General features: G+C 49.7%; 1 protein-coding gene across 4 annotated transcripts; it reads left to right on the top strand.

The window, feature by feature from the left end:
- Window positions 1-338: 338 nt before the first annotated feature.
- Trim3 (tripartite motif containing 3) lies at window positions 339-23022 on the top strand. 4 transcript variants are annotated; one of them, XM_038338801.2, is made up of 12 exons: window positions 339-485; window positions 8037-8202; window positions 14090-14321; window positions 14495-14646; window positions 14811-14991; window positions 15370-16102; window positions 16273-16376; window positions 20381-20548; window positions 20715-20883; window positions 21111-21181; window positions 22221-22361; window positions 22456-23022. In XM_038338801.2, the coding sequence occupies exons 2-12, from the start codon at window positions 8072-8074 to the stop codon at window positions 22606-22608; spliced, it is 2235 nt and encodes a 744-aa protein (XP_038194729.1). In that variant the 5' UTR covers window positions 339-485; window positions 8037-8071; the 3' UTR covers window positions 22609-23022. The 4 variants fall into 4 exon arrangements, with proteins under 4 accessions (XP_038194729.1, XP_038194713.1, XP_038194723.1 ...); XM_038338785.2 differs by having other exon boundaries at window positions 14477-14646; XM_038338795.2 differs by having other exon boundaries at window positions 344-459; window positions 14477-14646.
- Window positions 23023-24376: the final 1354 nt, after the last annotated feature.

Genomic DNA, 24376 nt, shown 5'->3' with positions numbered 1-24376 from the left:
TTTTCCTTGGCGGCACCAAGTGCCACTCCCTGAACTCATCTACTTGCCCAGAGGCCTCGGAAGCCGGAGGCAGCGGGTGAGGATCCCGGATCTTAGGTCTTAGATCCGGGATCGGCTCGCCAGCTTCTAGTGGCACCGCGGAGGTAGCGCGGTGAGCCGCAGGGTGGAGGGGATGGTGGGCGTGGCCTGTGAGCAGGGGGCGTGGCTGGGGCGGGCCTTCAGCTCCCGAGTCGCCCCCTCCCCCGGCCGGTCCGCAGCCCCGCCCCGGCCCCTCCCTCCGGCCTGTGCGACGGGTCCGGCGGCGGCGGCGGCGCCGGCGCGGGGACAGGAGGAGGCGCGGGACGTGGGGCGGCGCCGCGGGCAGGGACGGGCGGACGGGCGCTGGCAGCGGGGGCAGCGCCGCGGGCCGCTCCGAGTGGCTGCAGTCCGGGCCTTGCCCTCCCATCCTGCTCCCACGCCGTGAGTGCGCCGTGCGGGCCCCCAGGGTGCGTTTGGTTCCCCTGTGTGTCGGGGTCCGGGTCCGGGTGCTAGCGGCGGTGTGTCGAGCGGAGCGTCTGTGGGTGGGGGCGCGGATGCTTTTCAAAAGCTGTTCCAGTCTCTGTCCACGTGAGGCGTGTCCGTGTCTATGAGAGCAGTGGGGGGATTCTTTGGGCTGTGGCTGCTCACGTGAGGTCCATGTTTGCGGGCTGTGCGGTGGGGGGAGGCGCGGGTGGATGGGTGATGGTTCCTTTTAGGAACGCGGGTTTTGGGAGCCTGTGTGTGTTGGCGGAGGGTACCGAATGCTGCGGCCGATGGTGGTGGGTGGGGTTGCTGATTTGCACTCTGGAATCTTGTGGCCCCGCTTGTCCGAAGGGTTCCTTTCTCCCTGGTACAGACGCCTCCACCCCTGCTCCCTTTTCCGTCGTCCGTGGGCTCCAAGAAGCCCACCAGTCAGGATGGAGGACATCCTTCCTCCGCTGCGGGCACTGTTTGCTGGACAGGAAGCTTCCTGCAGAGGCTGTTTCGTGTAGGAAAGGACCCCTCTAGTTCTCCCTCAGCCTGGGCTCCGCCTGGAGGACTCCAGGCCCCTCCCTAGTTCCCACCACCTTCCTCCTTGACTTGGTTTCAGAACCTGAGTCGCAAACCTGCAGGGACAGATGGTTGCAGGTTGGAAGGGCAGGCTGCACCCCAGGGAGGTCAATATGACTAAAAGCAGGCCCTGTGCATGTTCCTGGTGTGGGAGTCCAGTGTGGACCACAAACAAACAAAAACCAGGACTTTCCCCAGAGGGGAGATGAATCCGAGATTTCAGGGTGGGTGCAGTGATTATCTTTACAGGTCCCTCCAGCCACACTGGGCAGCACATCAGTGCCTATCTCCTAAGCAGGGCTCTCATTTGCTGCAGAATGCGAATGAGAGCTGCAGACCTGACAGGTGCCCTACCTCTCTTGGCTTGGAAGCCTCAAGTGAGAGAGCACCTACTCTCTCATGCTGTGGGAAAGCTACCTTATGCTAAATGGAGGTCTCTCTCCTTGGAACTTTGTTCCTTTGTCTTGTTACTGCTTTTGATTTTGCTTCTTTTGCTGAAAGGGACCTGCAGCGCTTAACCATAACTCCTGTCACTAGCGTCTATTGAGGACTTTCTATATGGTAGTTACCAACTTAGCTGCTTAGGAGACAGTGGCATTTCTGCTAATAGAACTTGAGATAAAAGGACCATAGTTAGGATAGTAGCGCCTATGTCCAGAAAACACTATTGCTGTACAGAAGAGTGCAGAGAGTGGATGCCATGACTTAAACTCAGACAACATTTATTTTGGAAAGCAAGGGGAGGGGCAGCCTGTGAGCACGCTCTAACATGCTTAGCTTTGTGATGGAAATTAGCAATCAAATCAACAAGCTAGTTTGAGGTGGGATTTATTTGTGGGCACATTGTAGTCTGTAGGAGTCTTTAATTTGAAAGGGAGCCTCTGGAATCTCAGATTTTGAGAACAAGAAAACCTTCTCCCTCCCATTTTACAAATATGGGTATGGGATAGAAAATTGCTTAGACTTATCTTGTGTAATGGAGTTAGTGACAGGACTAGATCCTAAATTTCATGACCTTAAAAAACAGCGGTGGCACATGCCTTTAATCCCAGCACTTGGGAGGCAGAGGCAGGCAGATCTCTGAGTTCAAGGCCAACCTGGTCTACAGTAGAAGTTCAAGGACAACCAGGACTACACAGAGAAATGTCTTGAGAAACTAAAAAAGGAAAAATTAATTAAAATCAAATTCCATCACTTTGTCCCATCCCTTTCCTCCCTCCAGTCCCTCCTAGTGACCCTCCTTCCTACCCCTCCCATACCCTCCTCTCAAATTGATAGCCTCCTTTTCTTTGGTTATTGTTACATATGTTGCACAAGTATAGGGTCATGGGGACCCCAGCCCCGATGGATACATCTTCCCACTTTTTAAACTTGAGTACATTTTTGCATCAGAGTTGAGATTACTAGGGTCCTGACTGATGCAGCGTGGTGAATGGTGGTGCCTGTTATGAAGAGGAGAAGCACAGCAGGAAGAAAAGGTCTGGAGGAAATCAGTTCCATTTCGGACTATTTCTTTCTGTTCATCATCCAGGCAGAGATGTCCAAAAATGCAATGATATATATAGGTCTGAGAGTCTTTCAGAACAAGGCTTTGGGGGTTAGATCCTCATGTGAATTGAGATTGTAGGAAATAATGAAATTACATAAACAGAGAGGAGACCCTGAATCAAAACCCCACAAAGGATGGGCAGTGGGGGCAGCCAGTGCAATGAGTGGGGTGTTTAGATCAGTGGGTCATAAAACCATGTGGTTTAGGTGCTGCCCTTTTGAGGCTAACTCTCTTACACTCTTATTCTGTTTGTAAATGTTTCATATTTCCGTTCTTTTACTCAGTTTTCCCAAGGCACCTATCAAACTCAGGTTTGTCCCGCAAGATCGAGCTCAAACACCCCTTCCTCTGGAAGCTTTTTTTTTTTATTCTCCACCAAGCTAGATACTTCCTGCCCTAGCAGTTTGAACTTGTCAATATCATGGCTCTTATCACATTGTCATCATGTATTTACATGTCAGTTTCCCACAGGTGAAAGGTAGAGAGCCACTTGATCTAACTTTGTGTCTCTAGAATGTGTCCAGGGACATTTGATTGAATGATCCATGTACCTACTCTGCCAGGCATTGGGGTGGGGACCCCGTTAGTGATGTGAATTTCATCGCTTTCCTTCCCTGGGAAGGGAAGGGTTGCTCAGGTTTAAGGGCTTTTCCTCATCCATTGTTGTTACTTTTCCTTTGGAGAAAGCCCAGAGGCTACAGCCTACAGACATTTGTTATTTTTCTGAGCCTCAAATGGTCAAATACACCTAGAGGCTAGTGAGTAGGAGTGAATCATTCTAGGAAGTGAGCCTAGCCAGTTCCCTCCACCCATACACACCTCAGCAATGCCTGTGCTCACCTCCAGTTCACAGCTGTGGAAGCCCTGTACACTGGGAACCTACTGTGACTGGAGAAGAGTGTCATGGGGGAGGCTGGATGTTTGAGGATTTGGAGAACCTGAAAAGCTTTGAAACCTATTTTCCCCTATATGTCAAGGATCCCATTTATTCAGCACTAGCTGTCTTTGTTCACAATCAGCTCCTCAGCTCTCGGCATCTGACTGCTGCATCTCCCAGAGAGTACACTACTGGAAGCTAGAGCAGCTTCTTTGGGGGCTTTAACTGATGGGGCCTCTGATGCTTCACAGTGAGGATCACTGCTTTGATGGCGAGGCCTCTTCTCCCTTTGCCTCCAGACAGCTTGCCTCTGATGGAGGATTCTCATTGGCTAATAAACAAACTGCCTTGGCTTTTTGATAGGGCAAAATTTAGATAGGTGGAGTAGACAGAACAGGAAAAAGGAAGTGAGGTAGATGGCTCAGACAATTGCCCCGCCTCGCCTCTCTGAGCAGACCGCCATGCCTCTCCTTAGGGAGAGAGATGCAATGAAGCCAGCCACCAGGTCAGACGTGCTGAATCTTTCCCAGTAAGACACCATTTGTGGTGTTACAAAGATTATTAGATATGGGTTAGTCAAGATGTGAGTAAGAGGCTGAAAATAATGGGCCAGGCAGTGTTTAAAAGAATACAATTTGTGTGTTGTTATTTCGGGTATAAAGCTAGCCGTGCAGGAGCCAGGTAGCCCGGAGCCGGGTGGCAGGAACACAGCCCGCAGCTCCTTACTACATGCCTCCTTTGACATTCCTGTCTCTGTCTCTGATTCCTTCCCACTCTTCTTTGCAGACTTTATATTCTAAGCCTTTATCTTAAATGTTGGCGTGCACGGGGGCTAAGTTGTAGGCCCTCGTTTCTCACTCTGCTTTGGTGTCATCTACTTTGTTGTGGTTCAGGAATATTCCTACACCAAAGAAATCTAAATCCATGTCTTCTCTTTGCTACTTTCCAACTGACAGCCGGGCTGTTCCACTTGAGTCATTGTGTTAAGCACTGGACTTGGCACCTTGTCATCCAAAGTCTTCTAGATTCCAAGCTAGAAAACTAGCAACCATTTCTAATCCTTTCTCCTACCCTGTCTCTTCATTTAGCACCAATTAGTTACCAGATTCTACTGGTTTCTCCCTGTGAAAACTATTCCAGCCTCCCCTAGCAACTACCATCTTCAAGTCAGCCTCTTAAACTTCACTCTTGACCCCTGTATTTTCCACATGGCAATCAGAAAATCTACTTTTGTCATTCTGGGCATAACCTCCCCCCTCCCTCCACCACCAAACTTTTCCTTTGCACTTTGGATAAAGCCTTAATCCCCTAGCAGGGAAGCGGGTAAAGTCTAAAGTCCTTAATAAGGGCAACAAAGCATGTGTGGTGTGGACCCTGCTTAGCTCTGCATCTCCTGCCACAGTGGGTAATGCAGCTTCCCGAGACAGAAGGCACCACATGCTCTATAACTTCCCCATTCTCAGTCTCCATTCCTCTGGGCCTATCCCTGCCTAGGGAACTTACTTTGTGCTTCCAGCAATCGTGTTTCCCTATCATGTTCATCACCACATTGCATTGAAGAAATCTGTTTATTTGATTGTGGAATCCATGAAAGCTCAGCTGTGTTCATTTACCTTCGTATCCCTGCAGAGGTGTTCAGTGAATTCTGAATGGGGATGAAGTGCCTTTAGGACTGAGCTAGAAAGGATATGGGTGGGATAAGGAACAAAGACACCCACGAAGGAGGATGTAACCTGTGTCCAGGGTCCTCCAAGTGTCTGCTGTGATGTATAGAACAGAACAGTGACCCAGGAGCAGGAAGACCCCAGGGAATCAATGAATCATTCTAGCGAGCCCTAGATCAAAGCTGGGGTATGGCCACAGCAGAAGTGATGCCCTGTGAATCTGAGTGGAAAGCTGAAACAGGAAGGGGAAGAGAGGGAGGAGCTGTTGGTCCCTGGACGTAGCCCAATTCCTGCCTCTGTGACAGGCTGGGAGATCCCCTGCGTTTAGAGAGGGGTGGAGCCTAATGTCCCGCTGCCCCAGCCAGGCTCAGCAGGCCTTCCCACTTACAGTGTTTCAAGCTTGAGTCTGCCTTCAGGCCCCCCCTTCTGTCGTCTAACTGCCCTCCGTCTTACCGGGTCTCCCAAATTTCTCAGGCAAGTCCTTTCCTTCCCACTCCCAGCAGCACATCCGCTCAGGACAAATGCACTTTAGCTCTCTTCCTGTCCCCAAAGCTGGAGAGTCCTCTGGATTGCCATTCTCTCATTGCCTTTAAGATGCCTGTGGTGCATCCAGCTGGGCATAGCAGTGGTGATCTGCTCCTACTCACTGCCTATTTTTCAGCTTCTTCCTGGGTAGATTTCTGTCATGGATTAGCTACATCTGCTCTGTTAACACATTTGCTCATCACTCTGGCCTGGCTTCTGCCCTAACTACTCCATCAGCCAAACATAGTGAACACGTCTAGTCTTTAACCTATTTCACCCCCCATCACTCTCATCTTTCTGTCCCAAAGTGCTCTATCATCCAATCTTATTGCTTTAAGGGCCATTAATATGCCAATGATTCCAAATCAATAACAAGCCCAGACTGAGCTCCCGTATTCTGCTTCTTCCTTAACGGCTCCACCTGGACATCATGTATATAGTTCAAACATAGCCCACCTGGAACAGCATGACCCAGACAGCCCCTTATTAGCCTTATCTGTCTTTCATGGTAACAAGGGAGTTGTTATCAATGCCCCCTTTCCTCTGGCATCTAGAGCATGACACTGTCCTCATTCAGCCTCTCTGCCTCTAGCTCTGTAACACTGTTACCTGAAGAACTGGGGTAACTTCCTGACTAGCCCTCTTCACCCCACCCTGGCTTCCGTTTCTCTGCAATTGTCATCATACCAAAACAGTGTCTTGGTTTGTTTTCATTTATTTGTAAATTGCTTCATCCCTTTGCCTGTCTTGGGATAAAGTAATATTCAATGCTCTTGCTGTTACTCACTTTGCTTTAAGCACATAGTCCATTTAAGTACGAGCCTTCTCCCAAGAACGTGCATTTACTTTTGCTTCAGGCCCCTGCCCGGGCTCCCCATTGTTCCTCCCAGTACCCCTACTTCTCTGCTTACAGAGCCCTTTGTGATCACTCAATAAAGAGTTTAATTTCTTGTCACATTTTTCTTCATAGTACTCCTTGCTACCTATGGCCAATTATGTATTTACTTATTACTTATAATTCTTTCTTATTATTTGTTTTTGAGACATGATCTCTCTACATAGCTCTGACTGTCCTGGAACTCATTATGGCCTCAAACTCACAGGGACCAACCTGCCTCTGCCTCCCAAGTGCTGGGATTAAAGGTGTGTGCCTCCAACCCAGCTACATATAATACTTTTTAATCCACTATCGCTTCCCTGCCTTTGCTCAGACATTTCCAGTGTCTCTGCACAGTAGGCGTTTAGTAAATAAATATTTCAAATTAATCATCAGATCCAGTAAAGATAGGTCATTCTTAACTAGACTCCTTGCTAAGTCCCAGAAATGGAGAAATAACATAGTATGCCTGCTTTCAAGAATATTGCATATGAAGGGAGCAGAGAAGTAACAGAGTCATAGGATAGGGTAAGGTCTAGGATGGAGGAAATACAAGGACTTGAGGGACAGGGTAGCACCCAACCCAGAAGTCCCAAAGGACCATCCTAAAGGAAGTGACGTTTACATGAAAACAAAGCAAGGGCATGAGAGTACCTCAGGCAAAAGGGGGCAGAATGTGTAACTACAGAAACAAAGAGAACATGGAGTTTTCTAGGACTTGAAACCTTTATAAGAGATCATAGACTGTGAGGCCAGAGATTGAGTGGGAGGTATGGACAAGGTATTGTTCAGCCTTTTGGCCCAGTTTAAAAACTGTATCCTTTGGACAGTGGAGAACCATTGAAGGAATTTAAAAAGAGTAATGGTAGGGTCAAATCTCTGTTCAGAAGAGTCACGGTGGTTAGAAGGGGTGGTGGACGGGATGGCACAGTTACTTCATTCCAGTAGAGAGCCCGGGGCAGCCGAAGATGGGAGCAACAGCTTGGGTTTGGCAGAAAGGAATGCTTGAGGGTCAGTCTCAATACTGGTTGGTGTGGCAAAGAGTGCAACCCCAGGAGAGGGGCTACCTGAAGTGATTCTTGGAGACTTGTTGGAGGTGCTGAGCAGAAAAGAGTTGGGGTGTCAGCGAACAAGCTATTCCTGTACTGTGACTTGTACCCTCTCAGACTCTTAAAACAAGTATTAGAGATGGGAATTAGCATTTGCCTTATTAGGAATTAGAAACTGAGGTTTGAAGAACGATCCAGAATCACCAAGATGGCAAAAGAGGGGCTTCAAAATCCAGTGTAACCCTAAATCTGTGCTCTGAAAATAGTGCCATGTCAGGAGTCACTCAGCCTATGCGCTTCACCCTGATCTTCCAGCCACCACCTTGTCCTGTCCCTGGCAAGGAAGAAAGGGGCACATTTCTCTGCAGGAGATGGGGTGGGGAGGGAGTGCTGGCCTCCCTGCTGTTGACTGTTTCTCTGTACACAGGCTGGTGTGAGTGGCAGGAGCCTTCTGTGGTCACCATGGCAAAGAGGGAGGACAGTCCTGGCCCGGAGGTGCAGCCAATGGACAAGCAGTTTCTGGTGTGCAGTATCTGCCTGGATCGGTACCGGTGCCCCAAAGTTCTGCCTTGTCTACATACCTTCTGTGAAAGGTGAGGGGAGCTACTAGAGAGGGACAAGTACCATGCAGAGCCTCTTATCCCCCGAGAGAAAAGCGTAATAAAGGGAATGGGCACACGAGGGAGGGAAGGACAAGTGTGTCCCATCGTGCAGGAGATAAGGATTTGCTTGCAATAAGCTGTGAGAGAACCAGGAACTCTGAGTACTGGGCCAGAGTGTTACCGGGTCACAGAGCAGCCACAGGAGAAATCATACAGACCAGCACTGGAGCGGTATAGTTTGTGGCTGATAGAAGGATGGATATATGAAGTTAGGTGTGTTCTTCCCTGCCTGTTCTGAGGCACTAAGTGAAAGGCAGCCCTTCCCAGCTTCTAGGCTTCCATTGATTTGTTTTCATTGTGCTAATATTTCTTTGCTGAGTAACTACTATGTGTCAGACCCAATACGAGTCATTGAATATGCACCGAGGAGCAGAACTACGGACAGGATTTTGTTCTATTTATTTATTGAGACAGGTCTCACTATATAACCCTTGATAGTGTGAAATTTATATAGAGCAGGCTGGCCTTGAACTCACAGACATCCACCTGCCTCTGCCTCCCAAGTGCCTGAGACTGAAGGCATGCACCACCATACCCATCCCTATAGACATGATCTTCATGCTTAAAGGGTTTGTAGTAAAATGAGGGAGGTAGCAATCAAATAATCATAGAGCTGGATTGTTAGGCCCACAGTGGTCTGTTACAGTTTGGAGAATCCTTTGCATCCAGAGATGAACAGGAGTTAGGTAGGAAAAGGGAATTTAATAGCAGACTAGGCAGAATGGAAAGCTCAACAAGACCACGTAGCCTGGGGAATGTGTTGGATGAGGGGGCCTGTGAGAAGCCCTGTGTAGCTGGAACAGAGTGAGTGATTAGAAGTGGCCTGGGATGAAACTGGATAGGGAGGTGGACTCGGTACGCCCATTAGGAAATTTGTCTTACCTCATAGCCACTCAAGGCCTTTGTGTGGTTTTCTTCATGATCACATTGTATTTTTGGCAGCATCCTCTCTCTGGCCTCATAGCTCGTGGCTATATCTTAGATGACCTAGTCCCCGGGTCTTCTCGACAGAGTCTCTCCAAACCTTCCATCTATCCCCTGCTTCTACTAAATCTGATCCTGCTTCCCTGGCAACCCTGCTCTTTGAGATTCCAGCTTTACCATTGTCTCCATTTATCAGAGAGCAAAGATCTCAGCCTTCCTGCCCATTCAGATTCTCCCATCGTCCTGTGACCCCCACTGCCCACTTATGTCTCCGTTCCTGACATTGCCCTGCACATCATCCGCTAGCTGATACACCGTCAGTGCGAGTTTCCAGGTGGCAGATGACAGACTAGTTCTTCTGTGACGCTCAGTCTTCCTCTTCTAGCTCCTGCCACCTGCTCCTGCTACGCCACCTTCGACTCAATCGAAAGCCTAACCTCCTCCTCCATGCGCCTCTGTGGACCAGGCTTCCCTTTCTTTTCTATCCATCCTTGGCTCTACAGCTGGTCATCTAACTGTCCCTAGCCCTCTTCCCTCACACCTTTGTCCTTTGCTAAGGCCGTGCCATAGAATTTCAGTGCTGGGTCAGAGCTATAACTGGATGCCTCTGCACTTGGTTCTATGCCCAGATCACTGAGCATTCTTGGGGGGAACCAGTGACTGTTTACAGTTGGCCATGGACTTTCTATTTGATTTACATATATTGATTTACTTAAGATATTTTTTCCCTTGTTCGTGAGTGCTGTATGAGCGGGTTCCTTTTTCAGCTGTGTAAGTCCACATACATTCATGTAGAGACCAGAGGACGATTCCCAGGTGTCTTTCTGTATTGTTGTCTGGAAACAGGATCTCTCACTGAGCTGGAAGCTCATTGTTTGGTTAGGCTGGTTGACCAGCGGGCTTCTGGAATCTGCTGCCTCCACCCCCCCAACGCTGGAGTTCTAGGCACATCAGCTATACCTGGCTTTTTGTGCGGGTGTTGGAGATTCAAACTCAAGCCTTTATTGCTTGCACAGCAGTGCTCTTACCCACTGAAGCACCCTCCTGGCTCCAAAGGATACATTGTTCCCATTTTAGAGACGTCATTAAGTTGTTAAGTACATAGCCAAGGCTCCACAGCATAGAAATAACTGGAGGGTGTGAGAGGAGAGAAGGGTGCTGGCTGAGGAAGCAGACGGATCTGGGTATGATGGAATAGGCTTTAATTTCCATCACCTTGGAGGCTAGAGGGGCTATGTAGTGAGACTGTCTCAAAGGGAAAGAATGAAAAGTAATCAAAAAGGAAGTAAACAGAGTAGAAAAGCAGAAAGGAAGCCAGTGTGTGCTGGTGAGTGAGGCAGGAGAGAGGAGGAGGTGGAATCAAAGTCTCTTGTAGCCCAGGCTGGCGTGGTACAGGTGAGCCTCTTGCCTCAGCCTCCCGAGTGTTGTGATTACAGGTGTGTGACATCATGTCTGACTTAATTAGATTTTTAAAATTTGATTGTTTTTATTTATTTTTTGTTTTTTATATCCCAACAAAAGTTTCCCTTCCCTGCCTCTCCTTCCAGTTCTTCATTCTACCTCACCTCCCATCCTCTCCTCCTCTGTCCTCTTCAGATATGGGTGAGTCTCCCTGCTGTGGCTGACAGCCAGCCGTGGTAGATCAAGTTGCAGCGAGACTAGGCATCTCCTCTTCTACAGCTAGTGAGATATATGTGATTGTAGCATATAGGCCCTCTGCATATATGTTAAAAGAAATTTTAAGGCTCACTAGTTGTATGGAGAGTAAATGTTAAAGGACCAAGGGAAGAAACAAAACCATTTGGAAATTATGGCAATCCAAGGATGCTTGACAAACAGCTAGGAGTTGTCCATCACTTACAAGGTGCATTGTGGAAACAGCTAGAAGAGAGGATGAGAGCCAGCAGGGACAGACTGGGGCAGATTTCAGAGTCCACTGAGTGACAGTTGATGAGATGTGGGTGGCAGTGGGAGCAGGGGATGGACAGACGAGGTGGAGGGAAGGGAAGGTTCTTGGTGGTAGGACACTAAGCATGAAGAAACCGTGCTGGAGGAAGGTCATCCAGGAGATATCAGAGCCACTGAGGAAGGTGCCAGAATGTGAGGGGGCGAGAGGGTATGACAGAAGAGCTGGGTTAGGAAAAGAACTTCAATAAATGGAGAAACAGCTCGGAGGTCAGTGGACGCAGTAGCAAGACGGTGTGGTATAGGCAGAAGAGAGAAGCTTCAGAAGAGCTATAGACACATTAAATATTCTAGATGGGAAGACAGAGGGCTCAACCCCACCGCCTGGCCCTGAGGAATGTGGAGCATGAAACAAAAACCACTCTACTGGGAGGGACCTCAGGGATAAGTAGGTCACAGAGAAACCAGTTAATATTTGTAAAGCACTTAAAATCATTCCGGACATATAATGTTGTCACATTTTAATTAAGAACAAATGTATGGGCCAGAGTGAAGGAAGAGCCTGAGGTATGGGACATTTGCCCCGTGGGTATCTTCCTTCCATAGATTCATGATCTCCAAGCACAGCTGCCTTCAGTCTGGTGTCTGTTTCTAGTAGTCTTTGTCCTCTCCCTACCGCTGGTGACTAATCCCAGCCACCACCATTCCTCACTCCTCCCTTCTTCACTCTGTGGTTGATCCTGCCTCAGGCAAGTTAGCTGACACTATCCCCATGCTCCTCTAAAGCCACCCTTCTTGTGTTCCTTCCCTCCCTCGAAAGACAGAGTCCATGCCTCCCCTTTAGCCCAATGCGTCCCACTCCTGGTTTCCTAGCATCCCCCATCGCCCCTTCTCTACTGCGAACTTCAGCTTGAAAATAAGCTGGGCTGGGGTGTGGCTCAGTGCTAGGTTGGGTAAATGGCAAAACCTACCCCTTATTAGCACAGAGAAGCTATTTTCTTGTCCCCTGCAGCACCAGCGAGTTCTTCTTGCCCCTTCCCACTCAATACCCAGCTTCCCCGCCACTCTTCAACTTGTACCACTCAGACTTTTCTCCCGCTGCTGTTGCCATCAGTGTCACCTTCCCAGAGAAAAGTCTCCTCATGTTTGCCAAATGCAGTGGGCACTTTCCACTCCTCAGCCACTTCCCACCCTAGTGACTCATTCCCTCCTTCTGTGCTATCCTTGCTGCCCCGACACTGTCGTTCTCCTGGCATGTTCATCTTTGCTGAATTCTCTGTCCCTCTCCCCGACCACTGTCCACATCTTCTCTGATCTCATCCTCTCTCTTGGCTGCTGAGGCTGTCTGAATGTTGATGTCCCCCATCTCTGTCTCCTATCCCCCACCCCAGTGCTGTTCTCTGTGTTTCTTGTTGTGATTTATGTCACCATCATTCCCTTGGATGCCTAGGTTAGAGGCCAGAAGCCAGTTAAGAATGGTCTCCCTCACTCCGCATACCTACTCATCATTGCTGGCTTCCCCACTTCTTTTTGCTTTTCTCTTATTCCTAAATTTACTCTACCACCATCCCTGCTGGGCCTCATTACATAGCCCAGGCTGGCCTTGAAATTGAGCCAGGCTTCTTACTCAATCTCCATAGTGATGGAACGACAGGCATGTGCTGCCACACCTGGCCATGTTCTTCAGTATAAATTTGTTCCCACCCATAGCCTGAATCCAGGTCTATCTCTCCTCCTCCCTGGAATAGTATGAGTCTGTTGGTTAAGCACAGGCCTGCTTTACATCTAAAACCAGGCTCCAATGCTCCAGTCCATTAGCTTGATTACTCTGACCATTTACCCTTCATGTGCTTCTTCTTCATACAAAGTACAAAGCATAGCACCCAGCATTATGTTCTTCTGGTGTCATGTAGCTGCTGCCGCTGCTGCAGCCGCTGCCACTGTAGCTGCCGCTGCTGGGGTCCAGTGCAGGCTCCTCCACCTTCTCTTCCCATTCCTCCTGCTGCTGTCAGTAGCTCCTGCTGCTGCTGCTGCTGCTGCCGCCGCCACCACCGCCACTGCCACTGCCACTACCATTGCTGCTGCTGGGGTCCAGTGCAGGCTCCTCCACCTTCTCTTCTGATTCCTTGCTCCACCCTTCACGCTAAAGTACTTTATGTGCACTCCTTCCTCTCCTTCTGCCTTTCTCTGCTTGGCCTAACAATTATTCCTCCACAGATTTCCTTTCCATTACCTCTGAAGCCTCTTCTGAGCCACACGCATTCCCTCACGACCACATCTACTATGCCCTTTGTGCATTGTGCTTTAGTGGGCCAGACACTTTACATTTAATCCTCCTGACGTGCAATCGGGCCTTTTACATTAATCCTCATACAGTTGAATTCTGTACTGTCTCCATCTTATAAGGGAAGAGACCTTGGCTTGTGAAAGTAACTTGTTAGGGTCACACAGTGGGTTAGGTTCCTGGCCAGGGAACTGAACCGAGGCACAGTAACTCAAGGACCAATGTCCTTACTTTTTAAATTCTAATTCTGTGTCTGTTTTTCCTCTGAAGACTAGAACTATTTTAAAAGCTGATACTGTGTTTTATTTTTTATCCCCAGAGCTTGGCACAAATTTGGCAAGAATAAGCAGTCAGTAAATGTTTAATGAGTTAGGAGGGCAGGAGGAGCAGAAGGAGGGCTTGTTACATATTTTCTTGAGGAGACTTGGTAAACACCTGTGAAAGGTGAGCCTGTGTTTGTTCAAGTGGAGGAATGCAGACATGTCTTTTCTTAGATAGACCACGGATGTATTTCTGCTCAGTCCTCAGGGGCCTTTTAACACCTGCTGGTCGATGAGGCCTCTGTGTATGTATGTGCGCTCCACACAAAGAAGTTTCGACATGAAATTTTAATGGCACATCTGTGTGAAAGGGGTTAGGCACCTATGAGGGTGCTTTTGCTCCCCCCCCCTACACACACTTTGACTCTCCCTTCTCCTTGCCCAGATGCCTCCAGAACTATATCCCTGCTCAGAGTCTGACACTGTCCTGTCCAGTGTGCCGGCAGACTTCCATCCTCCCAGAACAGGGTGTCTCAGCCCTACAGAACAACTTCTTCATCAGCAGCCTGATGGAGGCCATGCAGCAGGCACCTGAGGGGGCCCACGACCCTGAAGACCCCCACCCCCTCAGTGCAGTGGCTGGCCGCCCTCTCTCCTGCCCCAACCATGAAGGCAAGGTGTGCCCAAGCGAGGCCCAGTGAGGCCAGGACTTGGGGTGGGAGGAGAAGGAGAGGTGATATGGGTAGGGTGGCCGTGGGTGGGGTGTTGACAGGGGTAAAGAGGGCCGAAGGGGAGGGGACAAAGAAGTGTAGTGTCTGGCTGTTCCTCATAGGAGCCCTTGTCCCGCCAGACGATGGAGTTTTACTGTGAGGCCTGTGAGACGGCCATGTGTGGTGAGTGCCGCGCAGGGGAGCACCGGGAGCATGGCACCGTGCTGCTGCGCGACGTGGTAGAGCAGCACAAGGCAGCCCTGCAGCGCCAGCTTGAGGCTGTGCGTGGCCGGTAGGCATCTTCAGGGGCTCTGGGGAGTGGAAAGAACGGGCCTGGGAAGGGCAAGAATAGAAGGCTCTAGAAGGTCAAGGAGGGGTTCTCCCAGAGGGCAGTAGTGAAGCTGTCTTGAGATGGACCCTCCAACAGTCCTGGCATGAGACATTTCACCTCCTCAGATTGCCGCAGCTCTCTGCAGCTATCGCCTTAGTCGGGGGCATCAGCCAGCAGTTGCAAGAGCGCAAGGCAGAGGCCCTGGCCCAGATAAGTGCAGCCTTTGAGGACCTGGAGCAAGCCCTGCAGCAGCGCAAGCAGGCTCTGGTCAGCGACTTGGAGAGCATTTGTGGGGCCAAGCAGAAGGTGCGTCGGGTCATCGTTGCCAACCATGGTCTGTGATGAGATGCTCTTTCTGCCGCCATTGTCCATTTAAGGTTTCCTTTTCTCCAGCCTCTGTTCTGCCTCCCTGTCCACAGGGTCTGTCACTTCTGTGGTCCTCTGCTCCCTGTTCACAGGGTTTGTCACTGCTGTGGTCCTCTGCTCCCTGTCCACAGGGTCTGTCACTGCTGTGGTCCTCTGCTCCCTGTCCACAGGGTCTGTCACTGCTATGGTCCTCTGCTTCCTGTCCACATGCATCTATGTGTATTTCTTTCCTTCCATGATACTACAAGCTCATCGGTAATCACAGCAGCTCCATTTTTGCCAGTCTGCACACCCACTCAATCTCCTCTTCTTCAACAGGTGTTGCAGACACAGTTAGACACACTGCGCCAGGGTCAGGAGCACATTGGCAGTAGCTGCAGCTTTGCGGAGCAGGCCCTGAGACTGGGCTCTGCCCCTGAGGTATTGCTGGTGAGAAAGCACATGCGAGAGAGGCTGGCCGCACTGGCGGCTCAGGCCTTCCCAGAAAGGCCGCATGAGAACGCACAGCTGGAACTGGTCCTTGAAGTCGATGGGTTGAGGAGATCGGTACTCAATCTGGGTGCACTGCTCACCACCAGTGCCACTGCACATGAGACAGTGGCCACGGGCGAGGGCCTGCGCCAGGCGCTCGTGGGCCAGCCTGCTTCACTCACCGTCACCACCAAAGACAAGGATGGGCGGCTGGTGCGCACAGGCAGCGCAGAGCTGTGTGCAGAGATCACTGGGCCTGACGGCACACGCCTCGCGGTGCCAGTGGTAGACCACAAGAATGGCACATATGAGCTGGTGTACACTGCACGCACCGAAGGTGACCTGCTCCTCTCAGTGCTGCTCTATGGACAGCCGGTTCGTGGCAGCCCTTTCCGTGTGCGAGCCCTGCGACCCGGGGACCTGCCACCTTCCCCAGACGATGTGAAGCGCCGGGTCAAGTCTCCCGGTGGTCCTGGCAGCCATGTGCGCCAGAAGGCAGTGCGTAGGCCCAGCTCCATGTACAGCACTGGTGGCAAACGGAAGGAAAACCCAATTGAGGATGAACTCGTCTTCCGTGTTGGTAGGGAGGCCAAGCACAGAGCCAAATGGATGAAGGTTGAGGGGAGGCCCTGATGGGGGCCTAAGGAAGAATGGTGGAGGCTGGCTCAGGCAGGGGCTCAGTGAGGTGGGGAGAGAGGTTCAGAATGATCTCAGTTAATTGGTGTTTTCCTTCTCGTCTCTTACCCACAGGCAGCCGTGGAAGGGAGAAAGGGGAATTCACTAATTTACAAGGTGTGTCTGCCGCGAGCAGTGGCCGCATAGTGGTAGCAGACAGCAACAACCAATGCATTCAGGTAAGCCTCTTTGCCTGACTCCTTTACTACCAGAGAGGATTTACACACCACAGCCTTCAGCTCACCTACTGAAGATGAAACCCACGATTAGAACCATCTTTAAAGAGTTGTGACTCTGAGCCCCTCTTGCCCACCCAGGACCGTCAGTCAGAGCCAGGCAGGGTTCTTGTGCTTTGTTGCCGTTCCTTCCCAGGCCATGCCGAGGCTGTGTAAGCTCCTCCGTCGGCTCCTTCCTTTCTCCTCTGTCTTTTCTTGAACCGTCTGCTGGCTAGTCTACTTAACTTAGTGGTTAGGTTGCAGGTCTGCCCTTCCCCACTATCTTCCAGCATACCAACCTGGCTCCAGGGTTTGTTATCTGCCTGAAGAATGCAGCCATCTGCTTGTCATCAGCTAGCGGGTGGCACACAACCTCACGTGGCTCTATACCTGCTTTTCTTTTCCTTGTACCTCACACAACTGATTCAGGCATCAGTCATACCCAGTGTTCATGGTCTCTGATGTACTGCAAGCTCCATGTTACAACCAGGAAAGATGGCTTCCCTTCTCTATATCCCTTGCAGAAAGCCCCGGTCGTAGCACAGTGAATGTGAATGTGGCAGATAGTGTAGTGATTGAATGCCTGGGTTCTGAAACCAGACACCTCAGTTGGAATCATGGCTCTCCCTGTACTAGCAAGTCATGTGACCCCTTGACACTGTAGTTAATTCATGTGTAAAATTAGGAAAAGCATTTCTTGGGATTGATGGGAGTATTAAATGGTGTAATGCAGGATACCTAACACCTAGCTGCTGTTAGAAATGCCATTGTCCGGGTATAGACTATAAACAAAGGCAAGGGGATGGGAAAGAGTTGCAGGAAGCTTGCTGTTAGGAACTTGGAGAGGCCGAGGTCAGATTCTAAATGGTTTTGGAAGTGATTCTGTGGAATGTTGGTTTTACCCTGTGAGATCAGCTACTGTGCACCTCAACTCTTAGAAATACACACCTTAACCCAAAAATCCTTACTTTAAAACACCTGCACCTTTAGATTTCCCGACCCTGCTTGAACACCCTTGTCACGAGTCCAGTTCTGCCTTTTTGGGCACTTTCATCGACTCCCTGACCCCACTCCACCTAGCAGAAACCCTTGCAGCCAGTCTCAGGCTGCTGGCTCACTGTTTTTCTTAGGGTAGAGGACAGGAGAAGACGAGGAAGGCATTTGGACCGGCCTAGATGATGGGGGAGCGTACTTGGGAGTTCTGGGGTAATGCTGGGATTCTACTCAGCATCACCTCCCACCTCCTTCTCCTTTCTTCCCTTTAGGCCAGACATGCTTTCTAGCACAGAGGTTGAGATTTGGGACACCTGTCCTGTTCACACACACAGAAAAGCTGGTGCTGCTGGGCCCTCTGACAAGGGGTTGTGAGAGAGGCCTGGCATGGTCCTCTCTTCCAAACATCCGCTACTCTGTTACAGTCCTTGCTTCTCTTAATTCCAAGTCTACCCTGATGTCATATCTTCCGGAAGCTTGTTCTTGGATTCCAAAGCTGAGTGTTTCCGTCTCTTACTCTGGATGCCTCAGGAGTGATGTAGGCTGAGCTCACATCTGTAGGATGTGTCTCCCCTACTTTGCTCATGAGGCTTGGGGGTCCTTGTGAGCTTGTCTTATAGTGCAAGGTGGAACCCTACTGAAAGAACACACATGCCCAACAACAAGAAAATGCTTTATGATTTTGAGCAAACAATTTAATTTGTAAATAGCTGGCGTTGTGTTATTGTCATGGTCCAAGCATTTGCTGAGCATCCTCTTTCTCTGCAGGAAGATCACATTCTTCTCTGTTTTCCGCAGCCCGTCGCTGCAGGAGTTTTCTTTTTCTGGGTTGGTTCGTTATTTTTATCTAATGTTTTATCTTTTTGTTGTTGTCATTTTCTGTTGAGATCCTTGAAGTCAGAGATCTACTTAATGTCACCATGGTATAGAAGAGAGGTGTAGGGGCCAAAATGAGAGGCCAGCAAATTCTAGTGCTGGGAAGGAAATAGTGTAACAGCTTTTACTGAGTATCAGATGTCATGGGATAAAGGGCTGGGATGGAGAATGGAGAGACTTGGTGGGCTGGGTCAGTGACGTTCCAATTAAGAAGCAGGCCCCATTTTAAGTTAATGAGTTCACTTTTATCCCTATTGAGTTTTGAGGTTGCTGTGTGGCATTCAAATGGATCTATTCATTGAGTTTAGGCCTGAGATTGAGCTGGAGGATTCTTTTGTTGGTTGAATGTATCCTCTATGCTGGAAGCCATACACAACTGAAAATACAGTGGCAGACAAAGCTGATGCAGCACCAACTTCTAACTGGGCTTGCATCCTTAGAGGGGCGGACCACAGGTCCTCAGTCACAAGGTGACAGCTGTTAAGAAGAAAGCTGTAAAATGTATACTGTAGGCCCTAACTTTACATGTATGTACTGATGTGAAGAAAGTGGGAACTCTGAAGAAGTGACCTGGAAACTTCGGAGCTCTCAAGATTAATAGGAGTTGGCCAGTTCTGATAGGGGGTGTGAGCAAGGGTGGGAAGAACAAGGCTTTCGAAACCCTCCCCACGGTTGAGTCTGCACTGAAGCTGCCAGAGTGGGTGACGGCTGATGGACTACCTCACTGCTGTTCCTTTTAGTACCCCCACCCCTGCCACTTTGATTCCTTACCCTGTGGTACTTCCTTTCTCCTGACGATTTTGACTTTCCATAGGACCAGTGCAGAACACAAGTGCTGTACTAACTGACCAGGCTTGCTACAGGGTCATGTCAGGAGAACATGATGTGCTGTGGTGGGATGGGTCTGGGGGACCAGGGGTGGCCCTGCCCGTGAAGGAGAGAGTGGAGCTGGACTGAATATCAAGCCCAAGGCACGGACGGAACCTGAGCTCTCTGTGCTAGCTTCTTGGCTCTGATCCATCCTGTCTCCCCAGAGGCTGTAACAAAATGGAGTCTATGAGAATTACACAACGGGTGATAGAGCTGTCCAATTAGCTTAAGAGGAAAAGAAGATTAAAAGAGATGTTTCAGGATGAAGAGATCTTAGCATCTTGAGAGGCTAAGGTGCAGAAGTAGGAGAAGGGGAGATTGAAAGATTCATTCCCGGGCGCTGGAGAGATGGCTCAGCGGTTAAGAGTACCTGCTGCTCTTCCAGAGGACCTGGGTTTGATTCCCAGCAGCTACATGGCAATTCACAAGTGTCTTATTACTCTAATTTTAGGGGATCTAGTGCCCCCTCCTGACCTCCATGGATGCCCGGCGTTGGTGGTATACAGAGATGTGTGCAGGCAAATACTCATACACATAAAATAAAAACCTTAAAACAGTTCTGTCCAGAAGAAAGCCTCCCTTGTCAGCCCATAAACCTAAGGGAACTGGACTTTCTCCTCTCCTACCCCTTTCCACGCTGCTGTGAGATTCTGTTGTTTTCCTCCTGTGCTCTTTTTGAATCCATCTGCTTCCCTCTCGACTGTATCCTTGGTACAAACCGTCATTCTTTTTCATCTGGATTCCTGCTACACCTCCTTCCAGTCCTGACTCTTTCCTGTTAGAATACTTTTGTAAAAGCAGATCTGTCACTTCTCTGGTCATAAGTTTTCAGTGGCTCCTCATTATACCCAGAGTGAAATGTCATTCCTGTTCACTACTCCATACACTAGCGAGGTCCTCAGACAGGGTTCATGTTAGCTGGACTCCATACCTTTCAAAGATTGTTCTTGCTAGTTCTTGCTATAACTGGCATCTTTATAGGTGTTTGCTCACATATCGCCTTCCCCACCATCCCTTGGTCCCTCTTGTGTCTTCACACTCCCTCCATATCCCTACTGTAAGTCCTCTAAGGTATCTTTTGCGTGATTCCTCTGTGCCCCTGGCGTGGTGTCAGCAAGTGCTTGTGGAATGACTGAATAAATGGGATCTTACTAGGACCCAGCTCCCTTTCCTCTGTACCCACAGTGTTTCCCCTCCTCCCTGCTCCCTCCCTTGCTCCTCTACTCCAGGTTTTCTCCAATGAGGGCCAGTTCAAGTTCCGGTTTGGGGTGCGTGGGCGCTCACCTGGGCAACTACAGCGTCCCACAGGTGTGGCAGTGGACACCAATGGAGACATTATTGTGGCAGACTATGACAACCGTTGGGTCAGCATCTTCTCCCCTGAGGGCAAGTTCAAGGTGAGAAGCTTGCTGTTGCTATACTCTGAACCCCTGGTGACCTGCTCCACTGACCACACTAGGTCAGGGTCTAAAGTGGTCTATCACCAGCTCAAGGTTCTGCCAGGACTTTACTTTCTACTGTACTAGTCAGGATGAAGTCCCTTATGGTATGCCCTTCCTATAGACCAAGATTGGAGCTGGCCGCCTCATGGGGCCCAAAGGAGTGGCTGTGGACCGGAACGGACATATCATTGTGGTAGACAACAAATCTTGCTGTGTCTTCACCTTCCAGCCCAATGGCAAGCTGGTTGGGCGTTTTGGAGGCCGTGGGGCCACTGACCGCCACTTTGCAGGTATGAGAGAACAATCCCAAGGTCCAACCTGTGATAATTGAGTTCCATGGAATTTCCCAGGGTCCTTTAGCTATAAAGGCCCCTTCTATATCTTGACTCCAATTACCCTTTCCTAATATCTAGTTCCAACCCTCCAGAGACAGGGTATCTCACCCTGCCCAGAGATCCTACCCTTCTCTGACTGAGTGCCTCAGCTTAATTCATTAAGTCCCACTTTCTATTTCCAGGGCCCCACTTTGTGGCTGTAAACAACAAGAATGAGATTGTAGTAACGGATTTCCATAACCATTCAGTGAAGGTCAGTGCCCTCCCTCCATGGTCACTGTCTCAAAAAACTCCTTCCTCCCTTCCTGCCTTCTCCCAAGCCCCCTTGCCATCCTTCATTGAACCAATAAACATTTATGGCATGGCAACTTTGTCCCAGGCACTGTGCTAGAAGCTGGGGATTCAGTGCTGAGTAAAACAAACCCATTCCTTGTCTTCTTGGTTAGAGTCTGTCAGGGACGAGAAGACAATCGGGAAATGACAATCTGAAATGATAGATTCTGGGATGGATGCTGGGAACTGTGGGAGGCCTGAAACATCGGACAAAGGATACAGAAGCAGTCAGGTGTAGTGATACACACCAGTAATCACAGCACTTAGAGGTGAAGGCAAAAGGTCAGGAGTTCAGGGTCATCTTCGTCTACGTGGTGAGTTCAAGGACCACCTGGGGTACAGGATACACTATTTAAAAAAAGACAAGAGAAGACCATTTAAGTCAGTACCATTTATGGTGTGCTCTGGAAGCCATGGGTTATTCACACTAGGTATGTTGTTGGTGCAAGGTGAGGATGACGCCTGTGTCCCTGTGAAGGGGCTCTCTTTTTAAAAGCTATGAGGAGTGCTTGAGGAATTTCAGATAGGGTGTGATGAACCCCTGTTCATCTTAGAAAGGCCCCAATGACTAGGGCGATGCTAAAGGCCGTGATCTAGATGAGAAATGATGGGAGTCTGGTTCTTGACACAGTATAGCAGTGTTTATGAGGAACAGACTTGAGACAGAATCAGGGATGTGCTCATCTGTTTGCTGTCTGGCCGAGAAGGTGGAGTGAAGAGCCAGCCGTGACAACAGGGTGGTACCAGTGTTGAGACAGAGAAATGGGAAGTGCCGCCTTGCCAGGGAAGCCTCAGCTGAAATGTCTGATGGGCAGTAGGATACTGTGTGTGGTCCCTGAAAAGAATGTCTGGGCTAAGCTGCAGATCTGGGAATTCTCCCTGGAGCTTCACCCCACCCTCCATGGCCTTGCCCTCTGCCTGAGGTCAGGGCCCCAGTCCCTAGCCCCTTCCCCCACCAGGTGTACAATGCTGACGGAGAGTTCCTCTTCAAATTTGGCTCACACGGCGAGGGCAATGGGCAGTTTAATGCCCCCACGGGAGTAGCTGTGGATTCCAATGGGAACATCATTGTGGCCGACTGGGGCAACAGCCGAATCCAGGTGAGCAGGGCTCAGGGCTGACCCGAGTGAAGCTTCCTGCCGAGCCTCTTCTCTGCCTGACTGTGCTCTGCTTCCGTTCTCACTTCTTTCCCAGGTATTCGACAGTTCTGGCTCCTTCCTGTCCTATATCAACACCTCTGCTGAGCCACTGTATGGTCCACAGGGCTTGGCATTGACCTCGGATGGCCATGTGGTAGTGGCTGATGCTGGCAACCACTGTTTTAAGGCCTATCGCTACCTCCAGTAGCTGCACAAGGGCCCTGCATGGCTCGTGGAGGGACAGACATAGGGGTGATTGGACAAGAGGGTCTGGCTAAGAGGTGGGCCAGACCCGGCAGCACTGAATGTGGGCTGTGGGCGTGGGTGTGCCCAGTGCCCTTCCCTGCCTCCCTAACCCCATGGTTGCACTTTATTTATTCGGTTCTTGCTTTGGTGACTGGGTGGGCCTGGACTGGTCCCAAGGATGTGTGCAGAGCTTCACCCTACCCCATTTACACACCCCCTCTAACACCCTCAGTCTGCTCTCTGCTCCCCAGCCTGGGGCCAGAACAGCCTCTTACTTCACAACAGAAGTCCCTCTGGTTGTCTCCCTGCCACCCCATACACACTGACAGAGACAGCAATACCCCACCCCGTATTAAATAAATGTGTTTGCCAAGGTGTTTTTGCTAGGTTCTTAAGGGGAGGGTCTCTGAAGGGTTGGGGTGTTGGTGTCTATTTTGAATTAAAAAGCAGTCAGGCAGACAGGCAAAGGACACAGTCTCTACAACAAGTGGTGAATTTGTTTTTTTGTTGTTGTTTTTGTTTTTGAGGCAGGGTTTCTTTGTGAAACAGTCCTGGCTGTCCTGGAACTCACTCTGTAAACTAGGCTGGCCTTGAACTCACAGAGATTCACCTGCCTCTATCTACCAAGTACTGGGATTAAAGGTGTACATCACCTTTAATCTGACTGCCTGTGGTGAAATTTTTAAAGAATATTTTTAATTAATTCTATTAATATAGGTATTGTGTTTATATGACTGTGTACTACATGAATACAGTGTCTGTGGAGGCCAGAAGAGAGGGTTAGGTCCCCAGGATCAGGAGTTAGAGGTGATTGTTAGCTATCATGTAGGTACTAGGAAGCAAACCTAGATTCTGCAAGAACAAGGGGACTTTTAACCTCCAAGTCATCTCTCCAAGCCCTAAAGGATATTTTTTTACCTAGCCTTTGACAATTTCACACATGTATACAATGTATCTCGGTCATTTCCACCGCAGCTTCCCTGGAGTCAACACTTCCTCCTTCTGTCTTCATATAACTTCAGGAGATGAGAGCAAGAATGAATCCCTGGGATCCTCAGCCACTTGCCAGTTCCTCATTCCTGGGCCCTGTAGATGTAGGCTATTTCCCATCCCCACCTCCCCCTTTCTGAGACTTTGTGTACAGCCAAGGCCGCGAGGAGAGTGGCTGTAGTCATGTGAAAGCATTCCTCGCGGCTTCTCTGAGTGGAGCCAGAATGGAAGAGACTCCATGGTCAGTGCTAGAAGTCATTCCCAAAGCCCCGGACCCATAACCCTTTCCAGCTCTCTGTTCCAAGGTTGCCGCTCCTTTCCCACAATGAAATTGAGGTTTTCACATTGCATTCCAGAGCTCTAGTCTCATGGTAGGACTGCTAATCCCGGAGATACTTAAAGTAGTATGCAGTGACCTGGGAGGTAGGGACTACAGTTTCTCTTTCTCTACCAGAGACTGAAGCCTTGACTGAAGAGCAGAGTTGGTCTGTAGCTGTCATTCTCTTAACAGTAAATTACAGTGCCTTCTCTATCCTGTGCTCTTAGCATGACTGGCAGAGAAGGTCCACAAGATTCGAGGAATAGCAGATTTAGGAATGTTGGTCAGAAGATATTGTTCAATATAGCATAAACCCTAGGCCTCGATAGGAGGCACTATAAACATCGTGAAATCTTGGCAGAGGTCAAGGGTGTCCTATTTGGACTACATAGAAGCCTTGGTTATACTTACCTCTTTGGTC

This window comes from Arvicola amphibius, chromosome 1 (genome assembly GCF_903992535.2).
Source record: "Arvicola amphibius chromosome 1, mArvAmp1.2, whole genome shotgun sequence".
In the NCBI taxonomy this organism is placed as follows: domain Eukaryota; kingdom Metazoa; phylum Chordata; class Mammalia; order Rodentia; family Cricetidae; genus Arvicola; species Arvicola amphibius.
The sequence above is the reverse complement of the archived record's forward strand: the minus strand, read 5'-3'. Positions and strand labels throughout refer to the sequence as shown.